Source organism: Pteropus alecto, unplaced genomic scaffold (genome assembly GCF_000325575.1).
Source record: "Pteropus alecto unplaced genomic scaffold, ASM32557v1 scaffold131, whole genome shotgun sequence".
In the NCBI taxonomy this organism is placed as follows: Eukaryota; Metazoa; Chordata; class Mammalia; order Chiroptera; family Pteropodidae; genus Pteropus; species Pteropus alecto.
Genome location: NW_006434709.1, coordinates 1,536,118 through 1,547,596, shown reverse-complemented (window position 1 = coordinate 1,547,596; position 11,479 = coordinate 1,536,118). Strand labels below are relative to the sequence as shown.

The 11,479-nt window shown below is 48.3% G+C and overlaps 2 protein-coding genes and 1 non-coding gene across 3 annotated transcripts in view; 1 reads left to right on the top strand and 2 right to left on the bottom strand.

The window, feature by feature from the left end:
* Nucleotides 1-3,356, bottom strand: part of CLEC4F (C-type lectin domain family 4 member F) — an 8,165-nt gene extending 4,809 nt beyond the window's left edge. Inside the window, exons 1-4 of the mRNA XM_006909674.1 lie at nucleotides 3,296-3,356; nucleotides 2,281-2,397; nucleotides 1,896-1,991; nucleotides 91-1,209 (exon numbers count right to left, since the gene is read on the bottom strand). Coding sequence (XP_006909736.1) covers nucleotides 91-1,209; nucleotides 1,896-1,991; nucleotides 2,281-2,397; nucleotides 3,296-3,356 — 1,393 coding nt within the window. The remainder of the gene's footprint in view (nucleotides 1-90; nucleotides 1,210-1,895; nucleotides 1,992-2,280; nucleotides 2,398-3,295) is intronic.
* Nucleotides 3,357-8,426: 5,070 nt separating this feature from the next.
* The window catches only part of CD207 (CD207 molecule), a 4,304-nt gene continuing 1,251 nt past the window's right edge, over nucleotides 8,427-11,479 (bottom strand). Inside the window, exons 3-6 of the mRNA XM_006909673.1 lie at nucleotides 10,972-11,346; nucleotides 10,246-10,397; nucleotides 9,145-9,263; nucleotides 8,427-8,577 (exon numbers count right to left, since the gene is read on the bottom strand). Coding sequence (XP_006909735.1) covers nucleotides 8,427-8,577; nucleotides 9,145-9,263; nucleotides 10,246-10,397; nucleotides 10,972-11,346 — 797 coding nt within the window. The remainder of the gene's footprint in view (nucleotides 8,578-9,144; nucleotides 9,264-10,245; nucleotides 10,398-10,971; nucleotides 11,347-11,479) is intronic.
* On the top strand, nucleotides 8,647-8,784 carry LOC112478101. Its single transcript, XR_003045704.1, has one exon. It is a non-coding gene; the product is annotated as a U4 spliceosomal RNA (small nuclear RNA).

The window sequence follows — 11,479 nt, the reverse complement described above, 5'->3', positions numbered from 1 at the left end:
ATGAAGTAAGCGAAAGAACAAAGGCACAGGAGACTTTACTCTCCCAATGGACTGTGCCTTCCCCAGGCCAACCCCCTCCCTCCCACTTACTCTGGGTCTTCTGTAGCTGCTCCTGAGAAGCAAAGGTTGCAGAAAGGTTCTCCAGTCTCCTATGTTCCTCTTGGATTTTCGTTGTTATCATTTTTTTAGTGTTCTCTAAATCCTCTTTTAACCTCTGGATCTCAGCATTGGCTTTCTGCAGATTGTCCTCTAACATCTGGGTCGTGGAATTTAAGGCTGCAGCACCCTCCATTCCTTGTTTTAGGGTCTGAATCTCTCTGCTGGCATTTTTCAAATGATCATTTAACACCTGAATATTAGAATTTAAGGTACTGGCATTTTCTAGCTCTGTTTTTAGTACTTGGATCTGAGCATCTGTCTGCTCCAGGTGGCCATTTGCTATTTGGGTCTGGGCAGCGGCCGTTTCCAAATCTTTTTTTAACAAGTGGATCTCATTGCCAGCCCTTTCCAAATCACCTCTTAATAACTGGAGCTCAGCACTGGTGTTGTCCAAACTGCCTTTTATAAAGGTCTGGGTCTGAGAGTTTAAATCATTTGCATTTTGCAGGCTTCTATTGAGCTTCTGAATCTCAGCATTGGTTCCTTTCAAGCTATTTCTTAAAACCTGATTCTGGGCCCTTAAATCATTGACACTGTCCAGATTACCTCTCAAAACAAGGATCTGAGCATTAGCATTCTTTAAAGTACTATTTGCCAACTGGGCCTGGGCCCTTGTCATCTCCAACTCTGCCTTCAGCGCCTGAATTTCAGTATTGGCGTTTTCTAAGCCTCTGCTTAACATGTGCAGCTCAAGACTAGTGTTTGCTAAACTGCTTAAGAAACTCTGAGTCTGGGAATTTAAAGCATTTGCCTTTTCCAGATCTCCCCTTTGCTTCTGGATCTCAGCGCTGGCCCCCTCCAAGGAGCTCCTTAACGTCTCGGTCTGGAAATGCAAGGTACTGACATCCTTTAGAATGCTTTTTACCATCTGGACGTCAGCACTGGCATTTTTCAGGTGACCACTGAGCATCTGGATCTGAGAACTGACATTATCCACTCTGCATGTCAACAGATGGATCTCCCCGCTCCAGGTTCTGGAATTCTCCATATGGTTTTTAAACATCTGGATGGCCTCTTGCAACTCCGCCACCCTGCCAGAGTGGAAGGGATCTGGAGAGAAGAGATGGAGAAGGCAGACACAGAGGCCCATGACATAGGGAATCATTTATTACATAGGCCAACCTGAGTGTCCTTAAAATTTTCAAGAGAGTCTACAGCACAGCCCTAAGTGCTCCTCAAGCAGCCTGAGGCCACTGAGACCCTGGGAATGGGGCCACCTGAGAACATGGGCCAAAAAAAGAAAAAAATACTTAGTTATCTCACATGAACTGAGGGGCAAATCACATGACTGATAAAGGATAAAAAATAGAATACATACTATACGATTCCTTTTATATAAAACTCTAGAAAAAGCCAACCGATCTATATTGCAGGTCGATCAGTGGTTGGCTGGAGATGAAGGGAGGAGGGAAGAGGCAAGGATGACAAAGGGAACAAGCAAACTTTGGGGGGAGGATGATAGATATGTTCATTATCTTGAGTGTGGTAATGGTTTCACAGGTATATACATATGTCAAATCTTATCAGATTATACGCTTCAAATATGTGTACTTTATTATGTGTCAATTATACCTCAATAAAGCTGTTTTTTTAAAAAAAAAGATCATGCTTTTCTGTGAGGAGAGTGGAACTTAATCAGGGGCCTGAGAGGGTTAGGGGAAAGCCACATCCTAGGGTCTGGGAACCCGAATGCCCCAGCTCCCTCCCACCTGCCTGCCCCCACTGTGTCTACTCACTGTCAGGTTCCACAGGTAACTCCTCAGTAGTGTTGTCTCCTGGAAACCCTTGGGAGAAGGCATAGGCCTCTGGTGCAGGTCTTGGGTGCTGTAGAACTGAGACACCCCATTCCTGGGTCAGCATAGTCCCTCAGCACTGAGCCTGGTACAACAGGCCACCCTACCCAGAGTCAGAGTTCCAGAAGGAGGGAGATGGCACCAAAGACCCCTCAGAGTTTCCCTCGTGGGCCTCTGTTCTTGGGAGGCTCCCCTTTAACAGTGGCCTTGGACTGGTCTCAAGAAAGCTCTAGTTTGGGCCTGGGGCTAGAGATGGACTGACCCTTCTAGGAGCAGAGCACATGTGTCTGGCCTTTATGCAGGAAGGAGAGAGTCAATGGGAGCTTACCCATAACAAAGAGAGCCGTAAGAGAGGTGACAGCGATCATGAGCATAAGTGCCAGGATGGCAAGAACAAGCCTTGGTATCTTGGGGGCTGTGGGAGCCACTGCCGAGGAGTCCAGGCCTGTGGGGAAGACACCAGTGTCCAGAAAAGAGTGTGCTATGCGGGCCAGACAGAGTCAGCCCCTCGGGCTCGATCTCCTGACCTGCCTTATGGAAATGAGAACACTTGCTACACTTATCACGAAGAAGAGAAGTGGAACACTTTGAAATGTTCACCAGAGCTCACTGGGGGATGCAGTAGCAACACAAAGGCTGAGAGGAGACTACAGCTTAGAACCTGGCGGAGGTGCACAGGGCGCAGAATCTGGCATAGACAAGGAGAACAGCAAAAGCATGGTTTAAATGAAAGAAGGAAGGAGGGACCGAGGGAGGGAGAGCAGGAAAGACAGAGAAAGAACCCTGACCTCAAAGTCCCAGGGCCAGGCTTGTTCATGAATCTTAAAAAGAGCAAGACTCACAGCCCTTTGGGGCTGCTGTCTCCCCCACAAACTGACCTGGCTGGGTCAGTGCTGGAGCCTCCTTCCACTGCGGTCAGGAAGCCACTGTTCATGTTCTAAGAAGGGCTGTGCCTGGGGATCTGGAGCTGTGTTTAGGAACAAAGACTATACAGGGAAATCCACTCAATATGGAGCAACATCAGCCTGGAGGCCCTGACACCTCATGGGTCACCCCAGTGTGCAGAGATGGGATTCCAAACCAGGCCTCTTTGAACTCAAAGTTCACCACCCTCTTTCTTTTGCCAGGTTGCCGTTCCCAAGAAAAGGGACTGGAGAGATTGCATGAGGAGACTGAGGGTATGTCCCAGGCTCTCTGTCTTCACCTGACCTACCTTCTGTCCTTGCCTGTCTGTTCTGGAGGCTGAGACAGAGACAAGCAGAGCTCTGACCTGCCAAGGAAGGGCTGAGAGACAAGCAGACCAGTCCCTGATCAAGGATGAGCTGAGTCCCCAGTTTTCTCACCTGAGGGGTACAGAGAGACCCTCTGGTTGTCTGTGCAGAAGTAGACCTTGTCATCATTCATCTCTGCTTCCTTCATCCTCCAATGCTGTGCCCTGCCTCAGCTCATAAGGGTCGTGCTGTGGCCAGTAGCGGTGGGAAGGGAAGCTGAGCTATCCCAGATTTATATGCTCCTGCGTAGGTCCTGACCACCCCTAAGCTCTGCCTTCCTGCCCTGATGAGTCTGCAGAAGCACCCCAGTGAGGCCCCTCCCCTCAAGGCTCTCAGACACCAGTCCTCCCAGACCCTATCCCCTCCATCTTCCCGTCAACATCAGTCCTTTCTCTCCCCTTAGGCCCATCACCCCAACCTCCTTACTCTGACCTAGCCCCCAGACACTAGCCTCTGCCCCCAAATCACAAACACCGTTCACTAGCTCAAATCAGAGATTCCGTCTCAGCTTTGCAAAAAAAAAAAAATCCTTGTGAGCTGTGGTGATATAATCCTAGCCTGCTTCAGGGGGTTCCTGCTGCTTGTAGACCTAGACTAAGAAGACAGGGAAGTGAGGCATCCCACTGGAGCTGTGTGAGTCCAAAGTCCCCATTCCCCCATGAGAATAACCAGTGTTACAAAATCAATAATCCCACTGGCTGGTCAAGGCACCCCTCCCGAAGTCAGTTCCGAGGATACTACCAATTCTTGTTCCTCAGTCCCTCATAACTTCAGATAATTACAATTTTATCAAAATAGATCACATTTTAACTAATAAAAATCTAATTACATATTTGTCCCCCCACCTCACCAGCGACCCATTTACAAGATGTCAGTTACAACCTTGCAAATGGCTTGTTCCATCTATATTGTGTTGCTTTTTTCTATTTCCACTTTCAGTTCTCAAATCCTGGAGTCAGCCTCCCATAGGCCTCCTGAGGCCTCCTGAGTGCCAAATAAGAAGCCTGCAGCCCACTCTACTGGTGGAGGAGCCATACTGAAAATGCCTCCTCTGAGGCTGGGCCGAGAGAGAAGCTTTAGTCCAGAAGAAGCCTGTGTCATGGATGGCCAAGGTCAACTCAGCCAGCAACTAGCTGAGTGCACAGCTGATCTGCATGCTGAAGAAGGGAGTGGTTGCCTACACCCAGTTCATGAAGACATGGCATTGTGTGTGTGTGTGTGTGTGTGTGTGTGTGTGTGTGTGTGTGCACGCACGCAGAGCCAACATCCATCGACCTGTTTCCTGTCCACGAAAGCTGATCTGAGAGGAGAGACATAGGAGGAATGTAAAGGCACCAGTTTCTGGAGCAGTCAACAACATCATCTGAGCCCCAGCAGCGTCTGCTAAGCCTCTTCCCCTCAGCATGGGAGGGGAGCTGCAGGAAGTACCTGCCTAGAGGCCCATATGAGGTCCAGGGATGGTGGCAGAAAAAAATGGGCGTGCCTTCGTTTCTATTTCCCCACTCACGGGAGGGGACCAAGCTGGGGCCTGAGAAGCCAAGGGAGCCTCAAAGTAGAATTCTGATGACCCTTTGCCCAACTGGAAGGGCAGAGCCTTGGCCAGGAGAGGGGTGCAGTCCTCCAGATATGATGGCCTCAGATGGGTGCTCAGCAGGACTCCTCCTCTGGCCCCTCTTTCCTGTCCCTATTCCCCTAAACCCTGGACTTCTCCCACAAGAACACCACCTGTCAGTAGGAAAGAAACTCCAGGAGGATGCTACATCCTTGCAGAGAGGTCTTCCTGTGTTCTGGCCAAAAAAAATCAAATGGACATTTTATACATTAATATCAAAACCACTCATTGGCCGGACCACTCACGCATTAGTTTTCCCTGTTCCTACTGAAGGATATAGGGCTATGCTCCTAGATATGTAGACCTCTAGCTTCAGGCAACCCAGAAGTTTTTCAGTCATCTATATCAACCCCTAACAACACAGGTGGGCAGCTGTATTCCAGGGAGTAGCTAGATCTAGTGGTTTTAATGGAAAGGAAAGACCGATAGCCTACAAGCATGGGTCCTTAGCAGCATCCGTTCTTCAGGCATCTCTCCTGGGATTTGTCTTGAGAATCACCCTTCCATCATGCTCAGTCTGTCTGGTAAGGGCAAGGCTGAACCCATACCCAATTCCCAGCTCCAGGAATGAGCTTGTGGCTCCATCAACATAACCCATCTCCCTGATTTCCAACATTACTTCGGGGACGAGCATGTGACCCAATGCTGGATTTTGGTTGGAACTGTTGAAAAGGGGACAGTCTTTCCTCTGAAGCTGCAGAGCCATGAGATTGTATGCTTAGAGCTACCAAGATCACCAGTGGGGAGTCTGCCTGGCACTAACTCCAAACCACAGGCAGCCAGAGGCTTGAGACAGGCAGCTTCGTGCCCTGATGTAAGCACCCGTACCCAGCAGCACAAAGTGTCTCGACTTTACACCCCACACCGAATCCAATCACAATCCCTCACATCACAGGCCTCAGTGCAGGCCACCATCTCACCAGGCTTTAATTTAACTAATGTTCTGATGGTTCTCTCTGTCTTTAGCTTTGCCTCCCTCAAGTCCTGTCATCATATTGCAGGCATAATGATCTTTTCAAAAAACAATTAGAGTGCACACATACGTTACCTCGCTCTCTCACCCAAGAAAAAGTAACAATGCCCAAAAGCAGCAGCACCCACATCTTGGTTTCTAATACCATTTTCCAAAAAAAGAAACCAGGGCTTTTTGGAGAATTGTCTGATTCTAGGAGTGGGGCAGGAAATATGTAAAATGAGTTTGGAATATCTTGTACTGCCGGAAGGTAAAGAGATGATTTAAAAAATGAAGAAGGTAAGTCAAAAGAATACAGGAGCCAACTGAAAGAGCTCCCAGTGGCCAAAGCTAGAATAATTTGAGCAAGAAAATATATATAGTATTATTGGATTATAACCCAAAGTATAAAATCCATGAATTCATATTGATATAAATAAATATTTCAATGCATAAAAAGATAATCTCCCATGCAGAAAAATTCCAAACAATTTCTGTAGATATTCCATCCTCAAAAAAGTAGAACATAATTCCCACTCCTTAAGTGTGGGCTGCACACAGTGACGGCTGTGGTCTGAACGTTTGTGTCTTGCCAGAATTCATATGCTGCAATCCTAACTCTCAATTTGACGGTATCAGAAGAGGCCTTTAGGAGGTGGAATTCTCATAAAGGGGACTAGTACTCTTATAATAAAGGCTCCTGAGGACGTGCTCACCTATTCCGCCATGTGAGGACACAAGAAATCTGGGATCTGGAGAAGAGCCTGTTTTAAAACGTCCTCTCCTCAGGACCCTAATGAAGATCCTAACGAGAATGCTAATGAGGTGAGGGCCGCTGTGCTGAGCCCACCTTGTACTCAGACCGTGCTCCTTCCTGCTTCCCTCCACTCCCCTCCTGTCTGGCACCACCTGGATACCCGCTTCAGTCGCTGGACTGGGATTTGGACCCACAAACAGAGTCTCTGTGAAGAGTGGGAAACCTGAGGAGTCTCCCCCTCCAGAGTAAAGCCGGAGTAGAAGATGGTCCAGTGAACATCTATGACGAGAGGCCACCAGGAAGGTCATGACACTGCAGACCTCACTCTCCTTTATTTCAATAACTCCAAGGGTAAGCACTGCTCATATTCTGTGGCATTTCTAGAGCTAAAGTTTCCCCACTTGTTAATTTTGAACCCTCGACTGCTTCCTGAGGACATCCAGAACTTCATGTCCAGCTGAGGCAGGACAGTTAGTTAGTTTAGGCAAGTGTCCCTCCCTCCCCTCCAGAATGCGGCTCTGGAATTTTTCCTTAGTCATTCACTCAGCCCCCTTCCTGTTTGAATTCTAAGTATAAGAATGGAGCCACAGCAGAGACTGGATAGATGGTCTTGGGCCACACCCTCCCCTCTAGGTGGCATTAGAAACAAGCCAAGACCCAGAGGCAAGATGGATAGCCTTAAGACGGATGGATAGCCATCACCCCCTCCAGGATAGGGCTCTGAGCTTTTACCTTGTCCTTCATTCGGCTTTGGCTAACCATAATATCATTATAATATCACCTGCATTGCAAGTACCACATCTACAGTCCCCCTCCACCCAAGAAAACAGAAGCCGGTAATTCAAAAAGCTTGGGGCAAATTCTGTCTCCGAATTTGCCCGCACTTTTAAGTGTGTGCTTTTGCTTTAATAAAACTTTCGCTTTCCTGCTGCTGTTTGCCGTGTCCTTGAATTCTTTCTAGCAGCATAAGAAAGAACCTGGTCACCAGAGAAGCCCCGAGTTGGAGTCCCTCTTTGGACTCTCCCACCCCCACCCCCATGGAGCTCTCCAGCACCGCGGCAAAGCAGATGGCCTTTCCACGAACACTCACCTGTACAGGAATAAAATGCGCACACAGAGGGAGGCCTTTGCCAGGTAGCATTTTATTCTAGTGAAGCTTCGAGGTGACCTCTTCAGGTACTGAGGGCTGCTTCTTTGCACATGGCACAGGAAGGGAAGAAATAAAGAAAAAAGAAGAGGTGCAGGGCAGTGAGGCAGAGAGGCTAAGCCCTGGAGTTTACTGAGTGAGGGAAGGGCGGAAGAGCCCGAATGCTGGTCCAGGCCCTGATCAGAACCAGTCGATCCCGTCCCAGGGAAGAAGCGGCTCAGACCTTGGGGGATGTGGAAGAAGAGGATGATGGGGACATAGCATGGACAGAGTCACCAAGATCAGAGCTCTTCCCACTGAGAACTCAGCCACCTAAGCAGGCAACTGGGCATTTGGGAGAGTGGGGCGGGGCAGGGTCAACTGGAGAAGCGCCGAGTATCAGTAATAGGAGAATTGTTTGGGTGTCTAAAGCAACTTCAGTGTGATGAAATTGAGGCTTCTCTGAAGTGACGAGAAACCTCAGGGTGTTGACCCAAATTATGGGTCTGACCCACCTTACCAAGGCAGTTTGAACTTCTAAATCCTCTCCACCCTCCCCTCCCATTTTAACTCAAGCTCTCCTTTCCATTCCAGCTGCCTCTATGGGGTGGGAGAACTCCCAGCCAAGGCAGACGGAAATTCTGAAGGGAGGAAAATTACGGTGAAAAGTCACCCTGGAGTGTGGAGGACAGAGTAGCACTTCCTTGAGTTCATTGAGCCCTAGAGCTCAAACTGCCAGGCTGAGGGCTAGTCCTGTCATAGTTCTTGGGGGTCGTAGGGCCGTTTACAGATGAAAAGGAAATGACTGTCACAGGAGGCATCATTCCATGACTGAAGAGAGGACATCTTTAGATTGGCACAGTGTTCACTGTTTCCAGCATTGTTGGGCTCACCTGGAATCCAGAACCTATCAAAAGAAAATGCAAAGAAAAACTTATTTCCAGTGAGGAAATGAATGACTTCAATCCCAGCTTTGAGATCTGTACAGTGGCAGTATCATAGCCAATGAGGTTTATCCGAAGCATTATTATTGCTAATTGAAACAATCCCAGCTTTGGTCCTAGGTAATAGAGTCACAGGTTTTGGCACCCAGGCCGGAGAGAAAGGGAATTGGTGAACTGACAACTTCTGAGCCTGCAAGCAGCCTCCAAATTATGGCGAAACCAGCCCACCTCTCTCAAGGCCCTACACAAATCCACAGTACTGAGACCTGACCTAGAACAGGGTCCCGGCCAAAACTGGGTGGACAGCCAGGCTGCCAAGCCCCAGCGAGCACAGAGAGGCCACAGATTTGTCTCCAATACCACAGCCAATTAGTGGCAGAGGTGAGCTGGATTTTGGCTCAGTGTTCCTGCCGTTTGTGAAAGGGAAGAATCACAAACCCTGTAGTCAAAGGGAAATATCACTCCCACCATGCGTGCCCTGTCCCTGGCTAAAAGAGTGAGGTGAGGAGGGAGGGGTCCGAGGGCCTTACCTCATACTCTGGACCTTGTCGAATGGAGTGTCATCTACCCAGTACCAGTCCCCCTCACTCCCTGTTTTGGTCAGGCCAATCCAGTGGACAAGTCCACCTGCTGTCTTGTACAGGAACTCCTGTAGGAAAGACAGAATGAGTAGAAGCGCTGCCATCACTTGGAGTTGGAGCATCTGTCTCTCTGGGTGTTTTTCACCTGTGCTCAGTGACCGCCCACAGACACACTGCACACGCTGACCTCTCTCAAACCTCTTCCTGTTCCTGCCCAGAGTCCATCTTCCATTTTCTGGTTTGTCTCTGCTCTGCAACTAAGAGATTCAGGACTCAGGCCTTTCTGCCCCTTAGGAAGAAAGTACTGGAGCACAGAAAGACTCAGCTAAACCCCAGAGCAAGGAGCCCAAGAGAATGGCCCAGATAATAATAGCTAAATTTAATGAGCACTCAGTATGTGTGAGGCATTATACATTTATATGCACTTATCTGTTTTGTTCTGTTTTTCCTCTGAGGCAAGTACTATTATCATATGTGTTTCATCTAGGACAAGTTGGAGACCAGGTTGGGACTCTAGGCTTTGGCCCCAGAGCTCATGCTCTTACCTGTGTTGCTAGCGCACCTCCCAGATGAAAGGGGCTTGGTTGATATTCTGCCTCATCAGGTAGACTTCTTGGGTTGTGTAGTAGCAGTAATGTTATTTACAAATATTTTTGTTTTCTGGGCACAGAGAAAAATTGTACCTCCCTGCCCTCTTTGAAGCTAAGAGCATTGAATCATTTGCTTTGCAAATAAAATGTGAGCAAAAGTGATGTCTGTTGTTGCTAGAGAGAGCCAACGCACAATTTGTCATGTTTCCTTTTCCTGCCTCAGCAATTATGGAAACATACGTAGAGATGAAGTCTCCTTTGACCTACATCCTTGAGTAACCGCAATGAATAAAACCCCTTGTCAGCCCTTGTTGGACATGCAGTGTAAGTGAGAAGTAATCTTTCACTGTTACGTCACTGATATTTGGAGATTTTTGTCACCGCAACATAATCTTTCCCATTCTGCTTAATACAGCTACTAATGCACCCTCTTCCTAGAGCCCATAGGAACAGCACTCACCTGTTCACTCTCTGAGGTCACTGAGGTCAGGTGTGAATCTCTGGACTTACAGAACTGCTGGGCGCTGTACCAGGTCTTTGAGACACGGGAAAAGTAATAGAAGTTCTCCTTGAAGTACTTCCAGCCTTGAGAAATCATCTGGAGAATGTCACCTGGAGAACAGGAGTGAAAGGTGAACGCTGGTGTTCCTGATTTCTCAGTGTGGTGGGGATACTTGAGTGGGATCCAAGAGATAGCAGTAAATGAGGCTAGGCTCTGGGGTCTTTGAGTTCTTGTGTAGAGGCTTGGGGATACTCTCTCAGATCCTGAAAGTCTCGCTGAGACTAGTAGAACCTCTGGTCTCAGAGGGGGGAGAATGAGAGAGGATGGATCAAGAATCTGTCTCTCTCATGAAAGAGAAAGAATTCTCCACTGACCGTCACAAGTGGCTAAGCCTCTCAGCTCTGGATAAGAAACTTAATGAAAAATGGCTAGCTTTGGGCCAGAACAGAGATTCCTTAATGCCTTCATATTCTGTGCCTTTGTGTGAGAGCCTAAGCTGGTCCCTGGTCGCTCCTCTCCTGAAAAGCCCCTAAGTCCTCCCCAACCCCAATGCTCAGCCCTCTCTTCTGAGCTTTCCAGCCATGCCTGCCCCTCTCCTCTATTGCTTTCCTCCACACATACTGAGACTGGCAAGGTCCCATGGACCACTGATCAACTTTCAACATTCTTTTCTGAGTCACTTACTTTGCCGTTTGAGCAGCTTCCCGGTATTCTCCAAACTGCTCTGGAGTGCCCGAACCTTTGTGTTTAAAGCACTGGCTTTATCCAAATCTCTTTTTAACTCTGGGATTTGGGCATCTAAATTGTTGACTTTCTCCCAACTTTTCGTTAACATCTGGATCTGAGCATTGGCTTTTTTCACATCGGTTTCCAACCTCCGGATCTGAGAATGCATGTGATCCAGGCTAGCATTCACCATCTGGACCTGAATGCCAGCTGCCTCCATGCCACCTCTATTCCTCTTAATTTCAGAGCTCAGGGTGCTGACGTTGTCTACGCGACCTTTCAGCAGTTGGGCATTGGTCTTTATATCTGATAGTGCGCCCATAACCCAGGGATCTGGATTTGAAAAAATCAAAAGGTTATTCAAGGGGATCCATAGGGGTGGGAGTGGTGATGTTTTCAGGGTGATAAAAGGAAGGGCAGGGCAAGGAAGGGAAGGGAAGGGAAGGGAAGGGAAGGGAAGGGAAGG